The sequence below is a fragment of the Physella acuta genome, unplaced genomic scaffold (assembly GCF_028476545.2).
Source record: "Physella acuta isolate Inbredline_101_S28 unplaced genomic scaffold, ASM2847654v3 ptg000148l, whole genome shotgun sequence".
NCBI classification, from domain to species: domain Eukaryota; kingdom Metazoa; phylum Mollusca; class Gastropoda; family Physidae; genus Physella; species Physella acuta.
In genome coordinates, this window is record NW_026731667.1 from 1,131,665 (window position 1) to 1,155,238 (window position 23,574).

General features: G+C 44.9%; 1 protein-coding gene across 2 annotated transcripts in view; it reads left to right on the forward strand.

Moving 5' to 3' along the window:
* Positions 1–21,475, forward strand: part of LOC131935536 (neuroendocrine convertase 2) — a 71,679-nt gene extending 50,204 nt beyond the window's left edge. Inside the window, exons 4-15 of one of the 2 annotated variants that reach the window (XM_059291965.1) lie at positions 3,153–3,261; positions 3,574–3,611; positions 6,659–6,735; positions 7,955–8,043; positions 10,092–10,267; positions 15,098–15,301; positions 15,379–15,393; positions 17,132–17,232; positions 17,803–18,036; positions 18,339–18,503; positions 18,868–19,100; positions 20,169–21,475. In XM_059291965.1, the coding sequence (XP_059147948.1) occupies positions 3,153–3,261; positions 3,574–3,611; positions 6,659–6,735; positions 7,955–8,043; positions 10,092–10,267; positions 15,098–15,301; positions 15,379–15,393; positions 17,132–17,232; positions 17,803–18,036; positions 18,339–18,503; positions 18,868–19,100; positions 20,169–20,236 (1,509 nt within the window). In that variant the 3' untranslated portion in view covers positions 20,237–21,475. Of the gene's footprint in view, positions 1–3,152; positions 3,262–3,573; positions 3,612–6,658; positions 6,736–7,954; positions 8,044–10,091; positions 10,268–15,097; positions 15,314–15,378; positions 15,394–17,131; positions 17,233–17,802; positions 18,037–18,338; positions 18,504–18,867; positions 19,101–20,168 lie in introns of both variants that reach the window. The other variant, XM_059291966.1, reaches the window with a different exon arrangement.
* Positions 21,476–23,574: the final 2,099 nt, after the last annotated feature.

The following is a 23,574-nucleotide window of genomic DNA, read 5'->3' on the forward strand; positions in this document are numbered from 1 at the left end:
AGCACCTAGATAAATGGCTAGGCCGTATGGAAAAACTGTCGGTTCGACTCAGAGCCCTCGACGAGGGCTAAAAGATGACCGCGAGTGAAATTCTCCTTATTTGAGCTACATAACGAAAAAAAATTCTGTCGAACGATCCCCCTAATATTTTGTGAGGTCGTAGACCGACCCTGAAGGGAACAAAAACCCTTTATTCGCGTCGGAAAAAAACCCTAGGGTCGTTAGATTTGTCTAGATTCGATATTTTCTTATATAAAACATTGTTTGTGAAAAAGTAAACAAAGAATACGTCATTCTGTCTATGTACAGGGGAGGTAGCTTATTAAAGTAGTAATTTTAAAATTATTTGTATACTATTTCATAGAAAAAACAAAATCACAATGTATAGCATTCGTTTCAATAAATATTCGTTATACATTTAGTTATTTATTTTACTGAAATTGTCAAAATTAATTGTAAAAGTAAATTTAATATAATACATGATTTTTACTATTAATGAAGCCTTTGCAGTTCTAATTACCTTGCGAGTTATAAGTTTACGAATACACCAACGTTTTCATGACATGAAAATACTCAGACTGTTTAAACTTAGGCCCTAAGCACTTCACATAACAGCCAAACACCAATTAATTAATCATTAAAACACTCATTAGTTGTTTGTAAACCTACGCGAAGCTAGGCAGAATGCCTAGTATATATATATATATATATATATATATAAATATGTAAAACTATTGAGTCTGAAGTGTGTAGGTTTAATTCGGTTAATTACATAATGTGGATGGACATGGCCGACCAAGGAATTGTTTCTTCGACTCGGTATTCATGTTAATAATAGTTTGAGACTGCTGTGAAAATTATGTTATTGTGCTTTTACTAAATTAGAATATGATAGTCTGATTACTAGTGTAAATCATAATACCTTTAACGTTTTTAAATACGTTACTAAAACATTTATAAAAGCGCAATATTTTACATTTCTTAACAAGCAAATCGAAAGACTTCTAAGACCATTTTTGAGCTTTTTTTCTGTGACTTTTCCCGACATCATTGCCATGTCCCTTAAACCAGTCAATTTTCAGCTTTAACATTTGCTAGATAAGCGCGTGATAAAGCTATTTATAGCTGATCTCACAATGTTTGATTGGGCCTTTAAAAGCACCTGACTCATGACGCAGTAAAACCGTAATAAAGCGTGTGCTGACGTCATGCACGCTGTTACCGGGGTGGGGCTGTTATCCCTGGGTAAACCCAGCAGACGACCGGCCATCAGACGAATACACTACGTCATAGAAAACAGATCCCCTCTAGGGGGCGGCATCCACCCCTCCCTCACCACCCCCCGCCGTACATTTGTTTGCGCCAAATGTTTGAATGGTTGGAGTTACCGAACCTGGTTCAGGCAATCAATCGCAGGCTGGCACCACACCACACGACAACATCCCGTCTGGCACCACACGACAACATCCCGTCTGGCACCACACGACAACATCCCGTCTGGCACCACACGACAACATCCCGTCTGGCACCACACGACAACATCCCGTCTGGCACCACACGACAACATCCCGTCTGGCACCACACGACAACATCCCGTCTGGCACCACACCACACGACAACATCACGTCTGGCACCACACCGTGCGACAACATCCCGTCTGGCACCACACCGTGCGACAACATCCCGTCTGGCACCACACGACAACATTCCGTCTGGCACCACACGACAACATCACGTCTGGCACCACACCGTGCGACAACATCCCGTCTGGCACCACACGACAACATTCCGTCTGGCACCACACGACAACATCCCGTCTGGCACCACACGACAACATCCCGTCTGGCACCACACGACAACATCCCGTCTGGCACCACACCACACGACAACATCACGTCTGGCACCACACCGTGCGACAACATCCCGTCTGGCACCACACCGTGCGACAACATCCCGTCTGGCACCACACGACAACATCCCGTCTGGCACCACACGACAACATCCCGTCTGGCACCACACGACAACATCCCGTCTGGCACCACACGACAACATCCCGTCTGGCACCACACGACAACATCCCGTCTGGCACCACACGACAACATCCCGTCTGGCACCACACGACAACATCCCGTCTGGCACCACACGACAACATCCCGTCTGGCACCACACGACAACATCCCGTCTGGCACCACACGACAACATCCCGTCTGGCACCACACCGTGCGACAACATCCCGTCTGGCACCACACGACAACATCCCGTCTGGCACCACACGACAACATCCCGTCTGGCACCACACGACAACATCAAATTAATTGCTTGGGAGAATCTGGCGATACACCTGGTGCTAACCTTGGGATTAGTTTGTCAAGGCCGATATCTGTTCTAGTTTTAATCATGTTTTTCATATTTTAATCATCTCCACAAATAGCTGGATTAAACTGCTTCTTTTTTTTTTTTTTTTTTTTTTTTTTTTTTTTGCAATTGATTGGCCTGTTATTGAATTGATTTATTGAGTAGAAATATGTTTGGATTGTTTAGTAAAATACCTTTTGGTGTAAAGTGATCCTTTGTGGTACACTCGTGACCCTTCGTGTCTCTTGATATAACCCCATGATCCCTTGTGTGACCCCACGGTCCCCTGTGGCACCCCATGACCCCTTGTGTGACCCCATGACCCCTTGTGTCACCCCACGACCCCTCGTGTGACCCTATGACCCCTTGTGTGACCCGATGACCCCTTGTGTGACCCCACGACCCCTTGTGTGACCCCACGACCCCTCGTGTGACCCTATGACCCCTTGTGAGACCCCATGACCCCTCGTGTGACCCTATGACCCCTTGTGAGACCCTATGACCCCTTGTGTGACCCGATGACCCCTTGTGTGACCCCACGGCCAGTCGCGTCACATGAGGATTTCTTGTAGCACCATCTAACCCACATGGTACGCACTGACTCTACTTCACAGCTTCCTAATGAGTGAATTACATCATCAACTAGTTAAGTAGTTCGCAGCTCCCTAATGAGTGAATTACATCATCAACTAATTAAGTAGTTCGCAGCTTCCTAATGAGTGAATTACATCATCAACTAGTTAAGTAAAAAAAAAAAACTAATCAGCTTTTGCATGAACGAATTTTTTTTCTTCCAGAGAAACACAGGACAGTCTGGGGGAGTAAAGGGACTTGACCTCAATGTCATGGCCGCTTGGGCGATGGGGTACTCGGGTGCCGGGGTGACCACAGCTATCATGGACGATGGTAAGTGAAGGTAGTTGGTGATGGTAGGTGGTAGGTGGTGGTGGTAGGCGGTGAGGGTAGGTTGTAGGTGGGATGGTAGATTGTTATGGTACGTGGTGATGGTAGGTGGTGATGGTGATGGTAGGTGGTGATGGTAGGTGGTGAATTCAGATGTTGAAAGACAAGCAGAATGTGTACATTAAAAACGTTCTAATTATATTTAGCTAATCATGATTAAAAACGTTCTAATTATACTTAGCTAATCATGGTTAAAAACGTTCTAATTATACTTAGCTAATCATGGTGGACTGACGTTGTTTTTATCATCCACAGGAATCGACTACTTGCACGAGGATTTAAAGTATAATTATGTAAGTGACCTTGACCTTCGCCTAAACACCCCCAACCTTCCCCCTGACCTTTGCCTAGACACCCCCAACCTTCCACTTGACCCTTAGCCCAGACACCCCCAACCTTCCCCCTGACCCTTCGCCTAGACACCCCCAACCTTCTCCCTGATTGTAACACTGCCATGGACAATCTACCCTGTTGTTGTACTGAATCGCTTTAAAAACCTTTTGTTGATATTGTAATCACAGTTCAACTTTACAACATTAACGATGTTCATCTGCAGTCATGTTGTGTTAGCAAATGTTATCATGATGTATTAGCCAGTGTTATAATGATGTATTATCAAATGTTTTAATGATGTATTAGCCAATGTTATAATGATGTATTATCAAATGTTTTTATGATGTATTAGCCAATGTTATAATGATGTATTAGCTCAATTAAGGTAGAAGATCCCCAGAATAACTTAGAACATATAAAATAACTTTTTGTATTATTTTATATTTAGAAAAAAGTAAAAAATATTTTTAAAATTTTATACCTACGTATGTACCCCACCGTGCTCATTTTATGCTTAGCAACTATTGTTTACACTTAGTTACCATGATAGTAAGAGTAACATTCAAATGATTTGCAACATATAGGTGTCTCAACTCAATTAGGACGTAATTAAAAGGCATTAAGATGTGAACAATTAAAAGGCATTAAGATGTAAACAATTAAAAGGCATTAAGATGTGAACAATTAAAAGGCACTGAGATGTGATCATTGGCTAATTCTTGTCAGTTCCGTGTCTACTGGGAGCTCAAAGAAAATTTGCGAAACTTTTTTAAGACGTCTGAGTATGACGTCACCAATGTCAAAAGTTTAAAACGGGATAGAAGGCTGTAGTGTTGTATACTCATCTGATAGTATAGTGTTGTCTATTTTAGAAGGTTGTAGTGTTGTATACTCATCTGATAGTATAGCGTTGTCTATTTTAGAAGGCTGTAGTGTTGTATACTCATCTGATAGTATAGAGTTGTCTATTTTTAAACCATAAGAAAAAACTGGTCAAAAAGTTGTTTTTTTGTACAGAGATACGCTGTCTTTTAATGGTCTGCTGTTTTAAGACTTCAAAATAATCTAGAAAAGAAGAAAGACACTTAGAATCTTCAATAAAGGTCTCTATGACATCATATGATGAAAGACACATACAACCATCAATAAAGGTCTCTAGAACATCATAGGATGAAAGACACATACAACCATCAATAAAGGTCTCTATGACATCATAGGATGAAAGACACATAGAATCATCAATAAAGGTCTCTATGACATCATAGGATGAAAGACACATAGAACCATCAATAAAGGTCTCTATGACATCATAGGATGAAAGACACATACAACCATCAATAAAGGTCTCAATGACATCATAGGATGAAAGACACACAACCATCAATAAAGGTCTCTAGAACATCATAGGATGAACGACACATATAACCATCAATAAAGGTCTCTAGAACATCAGAGGATGAAAGACACATAAAAACATCAATAAAGGTCTCTATGACATCATAGGATGAAAGACACATACAACCATCAATAAAGGTCTCTAGAACATCATAGGATGAAAGACACATACAACCTTCAATAAAGGTCTCTATGACATCATAGGATGAAAGACACATACAACCATCAATAAAGGTCTCTAGAACATCATAGGATGAAAGACACATACAACCATCAATAAAGGTCTCTAGAACATCATAGGATGAAAGACACATACAACCATCAATAAAGGTCTCTATGACATCATAGGATGAAAGACACATAGAACCATCAATAAAGGTCTCTATGACATCATAGGATGAAAGACACATACAACCATCAATAAAGGTCTCTATGACATCATAGGATGAAAGACACATAAAAACATCAATAAAGGTCTCTAGAACATCATAGGATGAAAGACACATACAACCATCAATAAAGGTCTCTAGAACATCATAGGATGAAAGACACATACAACCATCAATAAAGGTCTCTATGACATCATAGGATGAAAGACACATAGAACCATTAATAAAGGTCTCTATGACATCATAGGATGAAAGACACATACAACCATCAATAAAGGTCACTATGACATCATATGATCTGAGAATCAGAGCCCCCTGAAAATTAACAAAATAAAGCGGTTTTTTTATTTCAATTCACCGAAAACTTTCTTTTTAACAAAATACTCTAAACGGAAAGAAGAAATTTGCAATGGATATACATTACACGATTCTAGAGAATATGGAATACAGTGAATGGAGAGGCTTGAAGACACGTTTTTTTTTTCATAATTATCTACAAAAAAATTGCAATTTGATGAGGCTTTAGAATTTTGAATTCATTACAAACTACTGCATTATATGCAATGACTGTAGTTCAGGTTTTTTTTAAGTAAAAGTGTTTGAAAAAATATACTATTTTTCTTAAAAATGGCGGCCATCTTGGTGACCGAATAAGCATTTTTTTTTAATTTCATAATGGATACTAATTATCAACTCTCTTGAATCCATCTCTGTGTTTATAATTAATTTTAATCAAAAATCTTCAATTTCTGGTTCCCAGGGGGGAAGGTGGGGTGGGGGGGGGTGGAGGAACTTCTACCTTAATTCCTCATGTAGAAAATTATCTTAGCTTACAAATATAATTTTATGATTGTCACGTCTGTTCTCTGCCCTTGATTGTCACGTCTGTTCTCTGCCCTTGATTGTCACGTCTGTTCTCTGCCCTTGATTGTCACGTCTGTTCTCTGCCCTTGATTGTCACGTCTGTTCTCTGCCCTTGATTGTCATGTCTGTCTCTGCCCTTGATTGTCACGTCTGTTCTCTGCCCTTGATTGTCCCTTGATTGTCACGTCTGTTCTCTGCCCTTGATTGTCACGCCTGTTCTCTGCCCTTGATTGTCAAGTCTGTTCTCTGCCCTGTATTGTCACGTCTGTTCTCTGCCCTTGATTGTTACGTCTGTTCTCTGCCCTTGATTGTTACGTCTGTTCTCTGCCCTTGATTGTTACGTCTGTTCTCTGCCCCAGGACGCTGATGCCAGCTATGACTTCAGCAGCAACGATCCCTACCCGTACCCTCGTTACACAGACACGTGGTTCAATAGGTGAGTCACTCATTAGTGCTGGTTGATTGCTGCTCATTAAATCCACGTCAACGTAGACACATCCTCACTAGATATGTATTTTCCACGTCAAATATTTGATATGTATCACGAGAACAATCGACCAACAACACATGTTTTAGTTTGTCCACATGTTTGACCACACGTATGACCACCTGTTTGACCACACGTTTGACCACATGTTTGACCACATGTTTGACCACACGTTTGACCACACGTTTGACCACACGTTTGACCACACGTTTGACCATATGTTTGACCACATGTTTGACCACATGTTTGACCACCTGTTTGACCACATGTTTGACCACACGTTTGACCACTTGTTTGTCTACCTGTTTGACCACCTGTTTGACCACACGTTTGACCACATGTTTGACCACACGTTTGACCATATGTTATGTTTGACCACATGTTTGACCACACGTTTGTTCATATGTTATGTTTGACCACATGTTTGACCACATGTTTGACCACACGTTTGACCATATGTTATGTTTGACCACATGTTTGACCACATGTTTGACCACATGTTTGACCACACGTTTGTTCATATGTTATGTTTGACCACATGTTTGACCACACGTTTGACCACACGTTTGACCACATGTTTGACCACATGTTTGACCACATGTTTGACCACACGTTTGACCACACGTTTGACCATATGTTTGACCACATGTTTGACCACACGTTTGACCACAACGTTTGACCACCTGTTTGACCACATGTTTGACCACATGTTTGACCACACGTTTGACCACACGTTTGACCATATGTTTGACCACATGTTTGACCACACGTTTGACCACACGTTTGACCACCTGTTTAACCACACGTTTGACCACACGTTTGACCACACGTTTAACCACACGTTTGACCACACGTTTGACCACACGTTTGACCACACGTTTGACCACATGTTTGACCACACGTTTGACCACATGTTTGTTTGACCACACTTTTGACCACATGTTTGACCACCTGTTTGACCACACGTTTGACCACATGTTTGACCACACGTTTGACCACATGTTTGATAACATGTTTGAACACACGTTTGACCACACGTTTGACCACATGTTTGACCACATGTTTGACCACACGTTTGACCACACGTTTGACCACACGTTTGACCACACGTTTGACCACACGTTTGACCACACGTTTGACCACACGTTTGACCACATGTTTGTTGCAGCCACGGTACCAGATGTGCAGGTGAGGTGTCGGCAGCTAAAGACAACGGGGTGTGTGGAGTGGGCGTGGCATATGGCTCCAAAGTAGCAGGTCAGTTTTTTTGTCAGTGTACAACTAAGTGGTCAGGTATGGGATCTGGTGTAGGTCTATTGTAGGTCTGTTGTAGGTCTGTTGTAGGTCTTTTGTAGGTCTGTTGTAGGTCTTTTGTAGGTCTGTTGTAGGTCAGTTGTAGGTCTGGGATCTGTTGTAGGTCTGTTGTAGGTCTTTTGTAGGTCTGTTGTAGGTCTGTTGTAGGTCTGTTGTAGGTCTGTTGTAGGTCTGTTGTAGGTCTGTTGTAGGTCTGTTGTAGGTCTGTTGTAGGTCTGTTGTAGGTCTGTTGTAGGTCTGTTGTAGGTCTGTTGTAGGTCTGGGATCTGTTGTAGGTCTGTTGTAGGTCTGTTGTAGGTCTGGGATCTGTTGTAGGTCTGTTGTAGGTCTGTTGTAGGTCTGGGATCTGTTGTAGGTCTGTTGTAGGTCTTTTGTAGGTCTGTTGTAGGTCTGTTGTAGGTCTGTTGTAGGTCTGTTGTAGGTCTGTTGTAGGTCTGTTGTAGGTCTGTTGTAGGTCTGTTGTAGGTCTGTTGTAGGTCAGTTGTAGGTCTGTTGTAGGTCTGGGATCTGTTGTAGGTCTGTTGTAGGTCTGTTGTAGGTCTGGGATCTGTTGTAGGTCTGTTGTAGGTCTGTTGTAGGTCTGTTGTAGGTCTGTTGTAGGTCTGTTGTAGGTCTGTTGTAGGTCTGTTGTAGGTCTGTTGTAGGTCTGTTGTAGGTCTGTTGTAGGTCTGTTGTAGGTCTGTTGTAGGTCTGGGATCTGTTGTAGGTCTGTTGTAGGTCTTTTGTAGGTCTGTTGTAGGTCTGTTGTAGGTCTGTTGTAGGTCTGTTGTAGGTCTGTTGTAGGTCTGTTGTAGGTCTGTTGTAGGTCTGTTGTAGGTCTGTTGTAGGTCAGTTGTAGGTCTGTTGTAGGTCTGGGATCTGTTGTAGGTCTGTTGTAGGTCTGTTGTAGGTCTGTTGTAGGTCTGTTGTAGGTCTGTTGTAGGTCTGTTGTAGGTCTGGGATCTGTTGTAGGTCTGTTGTAGGTCTGGGATCTGTTGTAGGTCTGTTGTAGGTCTGGGATCTGTTGTAGGTCTGGGATCTGTTGTAGGTCTGTTGTAGGTCTGTTGTAGGTCTGGGATCTGTTGTAGGTCTGTTGTAGGTCTGTTGTAGGTCTGTTGTAGGTCTTTTGTAGGTCTGTTGTAGGTCTGTTGTAGGTCTGTTGTAGGTCAGTTGTAGGTCTGTTGTAGGTCTGGGATCTGTTGTAGGTCTGTTGTAGGTCTGTTGTAGGTCTGTTGTAGGTCAGTTGTAGGTCAGTTGTAGGTCTGTTGTAGGTCTGGGATCTGTTGTAGGTCTGTTGTAGGTCTGGGATCTGTTGTAGGTCTGTTGTAGGTCTGTTGTAGGTCTGTTGTAGGTCTGTTGTAGGTCTGTTGTAGGTCTGTTGTAGGTCTGTTGTAGGTCTGTTGTAGGTCTGGGATCTGTTGTAGGTCTGTTGTAGGTCTGTTGTAGGTCAGTTGTAGGTCTGTTGTAGGTCTGTTGTAGGTCTGTTGTAGGTCTGTTGTAGGTCTGTTGTAGGTCTGTTGTAGGTCTGTTGTAGGTCTGGGATCTGTTGTAGGTCTGTTGTAGGTCTGGGATCTGTTGTAGGTCTGTTGTAGGTCTGTTGTAGGTCTGGGATCTGTTGTAGGTCTGTTGTAGGTCTGTTGTAGGTCTGTTGTAGGTCTGTTGTAGGTCTGTTGTAGGTCTGTTGTAGGTCTGTTGTAGGTCAGTTGTAGGTCTGTTGTAGGTCTGGGATCTGTTGTAGGTCTGTTGTAGGTCTGTTGTAGGTCTGTTGTAGGTCAGTTGTAGGTCTGTTGTAGGTCTGGGATCTGTTGTAGGTCTGTTGTAGGTCTGTTGTAGGTCAGTTGTAGGTCTGTTGTAGGTCTGGGATCTGTTGTAGGTCTGTTGTAGGTCTGTTGTAGGTCAGTTGTAGGTCTGTTGTAGGTCTGTTGTAGGTCTGTTGTAGGTCTGTTGTAGGTCTGTTGTAGGTCTGTTGTAGGTCTGTTGTATGATGTAGCTGTCCCACCTATCTCCCACAGGGCTACGCATGTTGGACCAGCCATTCATGACAGACCTGATCGAGGCCAACGCTATGGGCCACATGCCCAACGTCATCGACATCTACAGCGCCTCCTGGGGACCCACGGACGATGGGAAAACTGTGGACGGTCCGAGAAACCTGACCATGAGAGCCATCGTTAACGGCGTCAATAACGTAAGTAATGTTCCACATTAGGCAAGTGGTGACTCCTTCGTGGAGCAAGTGCTGACTCCTTCGTGGGGCAAGTGCTGACTCCTTCGTGGGGAAAGTGGTGACTCCTTCGTGGGGCAAGTGGTGACTCCTTCGTGGGGAAAGTGGTGACTCCTTCGCTGGGCAAGTCGTGACTCCTTCGTGGGGCAAGTGCTGACTCCTTCGTGGGGCAAGTGGTGACACCTTAATGGGGCAAGTGGTGACTCCTTCGTGGGGAAAGTGGTGACTCCTTCGTGGGGCAAGTGGTGACTCCTTCATGATTCTATTTAACTCTAATATTAAAGAGTCCTCACAAAAACAATGTATCGATCCCTATGTTCCTACTTAGCCAAATCTACGGCCCTCACCACCCCCTCTCACGTGACAACACCTGTGCCCTCCTACCCAGCACAGCATGAGCACAACATGAGCACAACATGAGCACAAAATCACCACAACATCACCACAACATCACCACAACATCACCACAACATCACCACAACATCACCACAACATCACCGCAACATCACCACAACATCACCACAACATCACCACAACATCACCGCAACTTGAGCACATGAGCACAGCATTAGCACAACATCCCCACAACATGACCCCACATCACCACAACATCACCACAACATGAGCACAACATCACCACAATATCAACACAACATCACCACAACATGAGCACAACATCACCACAATATCAACACAACATCACCACAACATGAGCACAACATCACCACAATATCAACACAACATCACCACAACATCACCACAACATCACCGCAACTTGAGCACAACATGAACACAACATGAGCACAACATGACCACAACATGACCACAGCATCACCACAACATCACCACAACATAACCACAACATGACCACAACAATAGGTTCGTGTTACTCCCATCTACCTCCCAGTCTAAAAATGCCACTTCCGGGACAACAAAAATAAATTCCCAGCCCAGTAGGTCGAGCTGACATTATCTCTCAAAAATGTGCTGGGGAGAGATCAACTGATGCGCTGCTTTGCTCATGCCGGATGGAGAGGGATTTGGTTGAAAAAAAATGTATCTGTTTCAAACACCTGAGTAAGCGATCACGCCGGGGAACATAAGGGTCGTCAGACGGAAATGGCCGACAGACGGCAATAATCTAAAAAAGGCAATGGTCGACAGACGGCAATAATCTAAACAAGGCAATGGCCGACAGACGGCAATAATCTAAAAAAGGCAAATGTCGACAGACGGCAATAATCTAAAAAAGGCAATGGTCGACAGACGGCAATAATCTAAACAAGGCAATGGCCGACAGACGGCAATAATCTAAAAAAGGCAATGGCCGACAGACGGCAATAATCTAAAAAAGGCAATGGTCGACAGACGGCAATAATCTAAAAAAGGCAATGGCCGACAGACGGCAATAATCTAAAAAAGGCAATGGTCGTCAGACGGAAATGGTCGACAGACGGCAATGGTTGACAGACGGCAATAATCTAAAAAAGGCAATGGTCGACCAAAGGAAATGGTCGACAGACGGCAATGGTCGACAGACGGCAATGGTAGCTATCGACTGACCCCTGCAGGCAGCTAGCGACTGACCCCTGCAGGCAGCTATCGACTGACCCCTGAAGGCAGCTATCGACTGACCCCCGCAGTCATGTCTTCCCTATGTTCTCCTGAAACCGACTGGTCGCGACATTTGATTGGCTTTTAGTCTTCGCTTTATCGGCCCTCACATCCGGTCTCAGATCACCATGGCAACACACTATGTGTGGTGTGTAGCCCTAATCTATGACGTCACAGCTGTATGAAAGGCCCCCACTTGACCTAAAGTAACAGATTTCACTTGCTAGACTCATGTCATTCTGGACGCCATCTTGTCTAATGGCCAACGTCCCGTTAGTGTTTCTTTTAGACAATTTCTCCCAAAGCAAGGGGGGTGGGGGGTGAAGGGAGGGCATTTGAAGTTTTCGGGGTTTGGGTGCGGATTTAAACTTACTGGGGGTGGGGGCTGGTTGAAATATTTTGTATAAAAATTATGTGACTTCACAGAATGCTGAGACAGAAAGTTTCAGACAATATCTTGACTGTAAAGGTCAAGGCCATTTATGTGTTGATGACGTCGTTATGTTGTGGGACCCAACTCCCCCACTCCCATGTCTCTCTCTAACCCCCCCACCCCCATGTCTCTAACTCCCCCACCCCCATGTCTCTCTCTAACTCCCCCACCCCCCTTTCTCTCCCTAACTCCCCCACCCCCGTGTATCTCTAATTTCATTTGTTTAATTTGTTTAATTCATCGGTTTCTCTAAAGTTTTATTTTTATCGAGGCTTTCCATTTTTTAACAAGCCGCGCACAGAAGATAATCATTTGATTTCATTTTGAAAAGGAATTTTTTTTTGCCAGAGAATTTTGATCGACTTTTACGTCCCTTAGCAATTAAAGATCTAATCAAATAAACACATCACATAAACATATCACATGAAAACATCACATGAACACACCATATGAACATTTCACATGAACACATCACATGAACACTTCACATAACACATCACATGAACACTTGAACACTTGATATAAACACATCACACGAACACATCACATGAACACTTCACATGAATACATCACATGAACACTTGACATAAACTTATCACATGAACACATCACATGAACACATAACATAAACACATCACATAAACACTTCACATGAACACTTCACATGAACACATCACATAAACACATCACATGAACACATCACATGAACACATCACATGAACACATCACATGAACACATCACATAAACACTTGACATAAACACATCACATGAACACATCACATGAACACATCACATGAATAATTCACATGAACACATCACATGAACACTTGACATAAACTTATCAAATGAACACATCACATGAACACATCACATGAACACATTACATGAGCACATCACATGAACACACGACATAAACACACCACATGAACACATCACATGAACACAACACATGAACACACCTTAAACTAACGCATGCCTAACCCAGAAAACACTTAAGGCTGAGGCTGCTAAAATCGATGAGTGAACTTAATTTGATTTCACTCTCATAAAACAACACACAAGATTTATATGCCAAGATAGAACCAAGTTTGCCCTGAAATTCTAATGAGAAATTATACTGAAGATATTGATTCATCCTCTTAAATGACTTACTAGCTTATGGGTCAGTTCATGGGTCAGATTATGGGTCAGCTCATGGGTCATCTTATGTTTCAACTATTGGGTCAGCTCATGGGTCAGCTCATGGCTAAGATCATGGGTCATCTTATGGGTCAACTCATGAATCAGTATAGTGCACATTTGTCAACCAACCCATAGTTGACCTCTGTTCTTACCAGCTGATGGGGGTCAATGTTAATTAGGGACACCGTTAATGAAGGTCAAGGTTGATGGGGAGGGGGTGGTGTCATTGAGTAGTGGGGTGTCACTGTGTAGTGGGGTGTCATTGAATCGTGGGGACTAGGGTGTCTACGCGTAGTTTGCCAAACATTATACACCACTGATAATTTCTATCCATTTCACCAACTATAAAAAAAACAATTGTAATTTTTCCTAGCTCCAACTTGGCCAATTCTGGCCACCCATGGAGCAAATCTACATCTTTTATGGCCATCTTCCACTTCATCTCCTGGCCTAATTATAACCAGATGATTCCATTACTTCTGCTGGCTGCTCGAGAGAAAAAGGACAGGAAGACGCCATCAACTGAATAAATTATCCACCCAAGCGGGTGTTGGGGGGGGGGGGGGACTGACTGACCCGTAGCGTGGGGTGTTGGACTAACCCATTATGGGGGGGGGGTGGCTGGACGATTCCTTTGTTTAATCCATTGTTTAGTGTGCGTGTTTTTATCCAGAATCATTTTCTCCGATTATAACAGGGCGTCCGTTGTAAGGAAGATATACAAAGTAGATGATGGCATTATGTTAAAGCTGGGAGATGAAAGTTGTTGTGTGGGTCTCTCAAGATTAAAGGTTGTGGGGGTGGTTTGTCTATCACGTGTGATGGTTGGGGGCTAGTTGGGTGTTCTATAAATGTAACCCTTGGTACATAAGAGCAACAAACGCCAGTCATGGGGTCAAGCAGGTCCCACAACAAACGCCAGTCACGAAGACTGGAAGCATTGCGTTGAGCAGAGATTTGAATCGAGTCTGTCAAATTTAAAACCAGTTTGACGGGGCGAGGACAATTTATTGTGAACTGTAAACTTGATTTACAAAGTTGATTTATGTTAGAAGATTTCATCTGTCATTTAGATTTATGTTAGAAGATTTCATCTGTCATTTAGACAGACATTTAGTCGGTGAATACAGACAATTAGCTAGTGTAAATTTAAAACAGACATTTAGTCGGTGAATACAGACAATTAGCTGGTGTAACATTTAAAACAGACATTTAGTCGGTGAATACAGACAATTAGCTGGTGTAACATTTAAAACAGACATTTCTAACTTGTGTGTAAATCAGGGTCCAAAGTATAAGAATTATTGCACCCAAAGGCTCCATGTCTCCCCCATTAGACAAGTATTTTTGTATCACTGAGGTGATTTGTTCCCCCCCCCCCTGGTCCCCTAGCCCCACCATATGACCTTGGTGTGTCTCCCCCCCCCTGTCCCCTAGCCCCACCATATGACCTTGGTGTGTCTCCCCCCTGTCCCCTAGCCCCACCATATGACCTTGGTGTGTCTCCCCCCCCCCTGTCCCCTAGCCCCACCATATGACCTTGGTGTGTCTTCCCCTCCCCCAGGGCCGCAATGGACTGGGCAACGTGTACGTGTGGGCGTCTGGTGACGGCGGGCCAAACGACGACTGCAACTGTGACGGCTACGCTGCCAGCATGTGGACCATCAGCATCAACTCGGCCACCAACGACGGTCAGACGGCCGGATATGACGAGTCATGCTCTTCGACCTTGGCCTCGACCTTCAGCAACGGCAAGAGCAACGCTCGTGACGCAGGAGTGGTGAGTACAGTCTTATTATGTGTTGCTACCAGCGTGAGTACAGATAGAATGTCTGATGGGGAAAAGACGCGCCTCTCAGCGTATAACATAATTTATTCTTTCTCTCATTTTATCCTACCTCGGGCCTATATCATCCTTACAAACTGACCACTTTGATTGGGGAGTCAAAAAGACGGCCAGTCCAAAAGAGTCCATTATACGGCCAGTCCACTAGACGGCCAGTCCACTGGACGGCCAGCCCACTAGACGACAAGTCCACTAGACGGCCAGTCCACTAGACTGCCAGTCCACTAGACGGCCAATCCACTAGACGGCCAGTCCATTAGACAGCCAGTCCACTAGACGGCCAGCCCACTAGACGGCCAGTCCACTAGACGGCCAGTCCACTAGACGGCCAGTCCACTGGACAGCCAGTCCACTAGACGACCAGTCCACTAGGAGGCCACTTTACTAGACGGCCAGTCCACTAGACGGCCACTCCACTAGACGGCCAGACGGCCAGCCCACTAGACGGCCAGCCCACTAGACGGCCAGTCCACTGGACGGCCAGTCCACTAGACGGCCAGTCCACTAGACGGCCAGTCCACTCGACGGCCAGTCCACTGGACGGCCCGTCCACTGGACGGCCAGTCCACTGGGCGGCCAGTCCACTACACGGCCAGTCCACTACACGGCCAGTCCACTAGACGGCCAGTCCACTAGACGGCCAGTCCACTGGACGGCCAGCCAACTGGACGGCCAGTCCACTAGACAGCCAGTCCACTAGACGACCAGTCCACTAGGAGGCCACTTTACTAGACGGCCACTCCACTAGACGGCCACTCCACTAGACGGCCAGACGGCCAGCCCACTAGACGGCCAGTCCACTCGACGGCCAGTCCACTGGACGGCCAGTCCACTGGACGGCCAGTCCACTGGACGGCCAGTCCACTAGACGGCCAGTCCACTAGACGGCCAGTCCACTAGACGGCCAGTCCACTGGACGGCCAGCCAACTGGACGGCCAGTCCACTAGACAGCCAGTCCACTAGACGACCAGTCCACTAGGAGGCCACTTTACTAGACGGCCACTCCACTAGACGGCCACTCCACTAGACGGCCACTCCACTAGACGGCCAGACGGCCAGCCCACTAGACGGCCAGTCCACTAGACGGCCAGTCCACTCGACGGCCAGTCCACTGGACGGCCAGTCCACTGGACGGCCAGTCCACTAGACGGCCAGTCCACTAGACGGCCAGTCCACTAGACGGCCAGTCCACTAGACGGCCAGTTTACTAGACGGCCAGTCAACTCCTGGTATCAGAAACTAAGTGGCGCGGCCATGACGTTTTTCCTGACCTATTTGATGAGTTCACGCCTTAAATCTTACTCACCTTTAATCAGAAACATCCGTCAAAGTAATTACTTGTCGGGGCACTTTTCCTCCCTCCCCTCCCCTCCCCTCACTGCTGTCTCCTCCCTCGGGAGGAAGAAGCTCTCATCTTTTTCTGTTTTTGATTCCTGTGTCATCTGTTTTTGCTGTCAGTCCACATAACATTCTCAATTAATTATCTCACATTTACACTTAATTATCCCACATTTACACTTAATTATCCTACCTAACATTCTCACTTAATTAATTATTCCACATAACATTCTCACTTAATTATCCCACATTCTCACTTAATTATCCTACCTAACATTCTCACTTACTTAATTATCCCACCTAACATTCTCACTTAAGTCTTGCCTATTAAAATCTATTTCTATTACTGGTGTTTTCCTTAAGTTTCTCTAATTGACCCGCACCTTATCCTCCTCCCCCCCCCCCCCCCCCAGGCCACCACGGACCTCTACAACAACTGTACAGCCAGCCATTCCGGTACATCAGCGGCAGCACCCGAGGCCGCAGGGGTGTTCGCTCTTGCTCTGGAGGCAAAGTAAGTAGGTCATAGGTCATGTGTTGCTGGTGTAGGTCATAGGTCATTTGTTGCTGGTGTAGGTCATAGGTCATTTGTTGCTGGTGTAGGTCATAGGTCATTTGCTGTTGGTGTAGGTCATAGGTCATTTGTTGCTGGTGTAGGTCATAGGTCATTTGCTGACTTTTGTGAATGTAATCCACTAAATAGCGATGTGCAAAATGTTAAACTCATCCATTCATCCATTTATCTATTCATTCATTTCTTTATTTAGTCGTTAATTTATTCATTCACTCCATTCTGTATTGCTATATAAGAATATTCGAGAAAGCTTACGTGCGTTTATTGCCGTTTTATTTAGTTGATGTTTACATTCACATTTTAATTGTCATCCACATTCTTATACATGTACACATTGACATCCACATTCCCTAGCCATGTACACATTAACATCCACATTCCCTAGTCATGCACACATTGACATCCACACTTCCCTAGCCATGTACACATTAACATCCACATTCCCTAGCCATGTACACATTGACATCCACATTCCCAAGCCATGTACACCTCTCTCTCTCTCTCTCCCAGCCGTAACCTGACCTGGCGCGACATGCAACACCTGACAGTACTCACCTCCAAACGCAACAGCCTCTACGACTCTAACGGCATCCACCACTGGAAGCTGAACGGCGCCCACCTGCTCTTCAACCACCTGTTTGGCTATGGTGTTTTGGACGCTGCCAGCATGGTAGACCTGGCCAGTCAATGGCGTGGCTTGCCAGAAAGGTTTCATTGTAAGGCCGGCTCGGTCAGTGCTGAAAAGTAAGGCTTTTAAAAAATTGTTTTTACAGAAAAGTGTGGGTGTGTGGGGTTGTGTTGGGTTACATGTTGTTGTGTGGGGTTGTGGTTACATGTGGGGTTGTGTTGGGTTGAATGTGGGTGTGTGGGGTTGTGTTTGGTTGAATGTGGGTGTGTGGGGTTGTGTTGGGTTACATGTGGGGTTGTGTGGGGTTGTGTTGGGTTGAATGTGGGTGTGTGGGGATGTGAGTGAGTGTGAGGGGAACTGAATGGTGAAAGATTTCCTTGTAAAACCAAAGTACAGCTGACCTTTGCTCTGTCCCCAGGCCGTTCTCCTTTGGCAAGCCACTGCGCATGAGCATAGAATCTGACGGCTGCTTCGGTACGGAGAATGAGGTCAACTACTTGGAGCACGTGCAAGCATTTATCACCTTGAGGTCCACCTACAGGGGGTGTGTCACCATGTACCTGACATCCCCCATGGGAACCACGTAAGTGTGAGCCAGACCTTTGGGAGGTTAGTTCAGACCTTTGGGAGGTCAGTGCTGAGTCAGCAGTTATTTGACCTATTCAAAGTCACTGACCTGCTTCCTTTGTCTGACCCCTGACATACCTGACCCCCTGACCTACCTGACCTCTCCGACCCCCTGACCTACTCGACACATGACCTATCTGACCCCTAACCTCTCTGACCCTTATCTCTCTGACCCCTACCTCTCTTATCCTCTGACCTACCTGACCCCTGATCTCTCTGACCTCCCCCACCTGACCTCTCTGACCCCCCTGACCTCTCTGACCCCTGACCTCTCTTACCCCCCCCTGACCACTCTGACCCCTGACCTCTGTGCCCCACAGCTCCATGATCCTGAGCCAGCGTCCCAACGACGACGACGACAAGAACGGCTTCACCCGCTGGCCCTTCATGACGACCCACACCTGGGCCGAGCTGTCCCGCGGTGCGTGGACCCTGGACATCGTCATGGAGCCCATCATGGGGGTCAAGACCAACATCGAGACGGGGTTCTTCAAGGAGTGGACGCTGGTCTTACATGGGACCAAAACAGCGCCCTACGCCAACCAGCCTGCAGGTACGCTCATTCATTTACAGCCGCCTGTAGCCTTCATCAGCCGCGTGTAGCCTTCATCAGCCGCGTGTAGCCTTCATCAGCCGCGTGTAGCCTTCATCAGCCGCGTGTAGCCTTCATCAGCCGCGTGTAGCCTTCATCAGCCGAGTGTAGCCTTCATCAGCCGCCTGTAGCCTTCATCAGCCGAGTGTAGCCTTCATCAGCCGCCTGTAGCCTTCATCAGCCGCGTGTAGCCTTCATCAGCCGCGTGTAGCCTTCATCAGCCGCGTGTAGCCTTCATCAGCCGCCTGTAGCCTTCATCAGCCGCCTGTAGCCTTCATCAGCCGCCTGTAGCCTTCATCAGCCGCGTGTAGCCTTCATCAGCCGCCTGTAGCCTTCATCAGCCGCCTGTAGCCTTCATCAGCCGCGTGTAGCCTTCATCAGCCGCCTGTAGCCTTCATCAGCCGCCTGTAGCCTTCATCAGCCGCCTGTAGCCTTCATCAGCCGCGTGTAGCCTTCATCAGCCGCCTGTAGCCTTCATCAGCCGCCTGTAGCCTTCATCAGCCGCGTGTAGCCTTCATCAGCCGCCTGTAGCCTTCATCAGCCGCCTGTAGCCTTCATCAGCCGCCTGTAGCCTTCATCAGCCGCGTGTAGCCTTCATCGACTGAGTGTTCTTGTAGCAAACCCTAACCTTACTCAACCCATGGGACGGTGTGGTCATATTGTATGTTTATGGCGTCAAGATTAACATATTGTATGTTTATGACGTCAAGATTAACATATTGTGTGTTTATGACGTCAAGATTAACACTACTGTTGTATGTTTATGACGCGTGATTAACCTACTGTTGTATGTTTATGACGCGTGATTAACCTACTGTTGTATGTTTATGACGCGTGATTAACCTACTGTTGTATGTTTATGACGCGTGATTAACCTACTTTTGTATGTTTATGACGCGTGATTAACCTACTTTTGTATGTTTATGACGCGTGATTAACCTACTTTTGTATGTTTATGACGCGTGATTAACCTACTGTTGTATGTTTATGACGTGTGATTAACCTACTTGTGACGCCACTTCTCCCCAGACAAAGAGCGTCATGAGAAGCTGTACCTTGTACGACGTGCCCACGAGAGCGGCGTCATCCAGGAGTAGCGTCGGGCGGCGCTGGGCGGTCCCCCAGGGGTCAGCCGCCCCTCCTCTGCGAGAACAACCTTGTTCAGCCCGACCTGGGACTGTTTGTTTTGGAGGAGTTCGTCCCCTTGTCTGCTTCGTCGCGGTGGCATACTTTAGTATTAGACATGTTTCAGATTTCATCCAGTCCTTCTGTTCTTGTTCCCGTGTTATACAACTAAAAGATTCCAAATTTAGTGCATTTTGTTGCTTTGAGTTTTGTCTTAGAACTGTTTTGTATTTTTTATTGCAAATAATGTTTGGTGACTGATGATTTGCGTCCTTTTTGTGACGGCGTACAATTATGATTTGATTACAGAAGCCCTTCTACACCTAGCACAAATTGTTTTAAAACCTCGCAATGTGCTATGAATTGGTGAAGTCACACAATGAAACCGCTTGTAGCACCCTGTACAGTCGGCACTGACTCGGTAACTCGGGAGTAAAAAGAGAAATAACTCCATTTCATTGGCCATCCCGTATCAAAACCTTAGAAACAAAGCACCCACATTTACATACAAACTTGTGATTTTTAGTCATTTTTGTTATTAATCGCGTGTTGTTTTGTTATTATAAGTTTGTATTAGCGTTATATTTTTGTTTGCTCTATTGAAAAGTGATTTATTGTTGTAAATATTCATGTTGCAAACTCCTAAAACACTATTGTTGTGATCTACAGTTGACATAAGAATTAATTAGAGACGTATTTTGCAATATTAAACTCGTATATTCAAGTGCATCAATTGAAAACTAATCAAATGAAAAGGACACTTTTACACCAAATCACGAAGTCATCATTAATTATCAGATCATTAACAAGTTATCTTAGCTAGGCTGAGACGACTTGTAACTCTAGCCCACCCCACCCCAGCTGGCAATGGTCAAGGTCAGCCGTTGTTCATGCTATGAAGTGACGTCTACACCCCACGGGGAGAAACAAACACACCGCCCCACCTCTTGATGCCTGCAGCCGTACAGAAGCTGCATCCATGTCCTCAGTTGACCTTACCGAAGCTAGCTGTGGATATCTTAGAAAACATTTCTTAGTTTAATTTCTAGGAATTCTAAAGACTGTCTGTGATAATTGTTTCCTAGAATCGTCTGTGAGTCCATGTTTTTATTATTCCAAAACTCAGAGATCAGACCCATCGGTGACGTCATTCAATAGTTCCGACGTTAGTGTCCCCATTGCACAATAAACTTATTTTATTAGTAACCAGTCTCTCGTGTTGGACTTCATTTTAGAATAGAGGGGTGTCACTCAACTTGAGCAGGGTGTTTCACTCAACATAAGTAGGGTGTTTCACTCAACGTGAGCAGGGTGTTTTAACATGAGCAGGGTGTTTCACTCAACATAAGTAGGGTGTTTCACTCAACTTAAGCAGGGTGTTTCACTCAAAATGAGTAGGGTGTTTCACTCAACATGAGCAGAGTGTTTCACTCAACGTGAGCAGGGTGTTTCACTCAACATGAGCAGGGTGTTTCACTTAACATAAGCAGGGTGTTTCACTCAACATGAGCAAGGTGTTTCACTCAACATAAGCAGGGTGTCACTCAACATGAGTAGGGTGTTTCACTCAACATAAGCAGGGTGTTTCACTCAACATGAGTAGGGTGTTTCACTCAACGTGAACAGTGTGTTTCACTCAACGTGAGCAGGGTGTTTCAATCAACATAAGCAGGGTGTTTTAACATAACCACGGTGTTTCACTCAACATAAGCAGGGTGTTTCACTCAGCATGAGCAGTCACTCAAAATGAGTAAGGTGTTTCACTCAATATGAGCAGTCACAAAATGTGCAGGGTATTTTAAGATAAGTAGGGTGTTTCACTCAACAGAAGCAGGGTGTTTCGCTCAACATCAACAGGGTGCTTTTAACATGAGAAGGGTGTTTCACTCATTAGCAGTGTGTCCCTGATACAATGGTTGTTTCACTCATTAGCAGTGTGTCCTTGATATAATGGTTGTTGAACTCTACCTTTGAAATAACGAGTAATCTAAAGAATTTTTCAGCTTTACTGGCCAAATGGTAGTTTTAGGTTGTTGTCACCCACACACCTGAACCAACATGAACCACCCATCACACACATGAACCACCCACCACAAACATGAACCACCCACCACACACGTAAACCAGTCACCACACACATAAACTAGTCACATGCACACGTGAACCAACCATCACACACATGAACCACCCACCACAAACATGAACCACCCATCACACACGTGAACCAGTCACCACAAACAGCCAGTCCAGTGTTTCTTCCAGACTTTTTTTCTCCGGGGGGGGGGGGGGGCGGTAGACTTTCTTCGGGGGGGGGGGGGGTGCGGACACTGTTAAAAGTATATATTTTCTATATAAATTATATAAATTTCATTTCATTCGGGGGGGGGGGGGGGGGGCGGTAGAATTTTTCGGGAGGTCTTTGCCCCCCCCCCCCTCCCCGAAGAGATGCCTGTCTATCCGTGTACCCCCAGCCACACCTCTCCATCGTACCTCCGTAGCTATTCCTTCAAGCTGGGTCCATGCTATTTCCGTGGCTTGTGCATCACTGACAACTTTTCCAAGTCTTACTTCAGCATGCTAGTGGTAGATCGTTTAGTTCATGTAAAATATAACGTAATTTTTGTTTTTTAAATAAAAAACTTTTTGTATATAATTATGCACTAAAAAGTGGAAAATCATATATTTTCTTTAAATAATAATGAAATGAAATTATGTAAATAACTTATAAGGAAAGCACGAGTAGCTTCTTAAATGTTAGTAAAGGTAAACTAAGCCATTCACTAGATAATATAGTGGTGGGGGGGGGGGGGGGCGGACTAAAATTTTCAGGGGGGGGGGACGACGACGACACTGTTAAAAGTATATATTCTCTATATAAATTCCATTTCGTTCGGGGGGGGGGGGGGGTAGACTTTCTTCGGGGGGTGGGGGGGGGGGGCACCACGAAAACATGCCTGGAAGAAACTCTGAACACGAGGATGGTGTGTGTAAAAGCGCGAAAAAAATGGTAGGCTTACTTTAAATAGGAAATTTTAATTAATACTTAAAACAATAATTAAGTATCCAATTAAGTGAAATTTGCTGTCATCAGGTCTTAACCTATGTGTCAAGTTTGTAAAAAATTGATTCGTTAAAAATTGTTGAAATTTGGCTTGCCAGTTTCGATCCATAAGACAAAAACAAGTTAATAAAAAGTCTAGTGACAAGTTAAGCGCAATTTCCTTAATTAATTTTTTGTGACCGAACGAAAGGATATTTTTGAAAACTTTCTTCGGCAATATTGTTCTAAATTATGGCAGGAATCGATTGG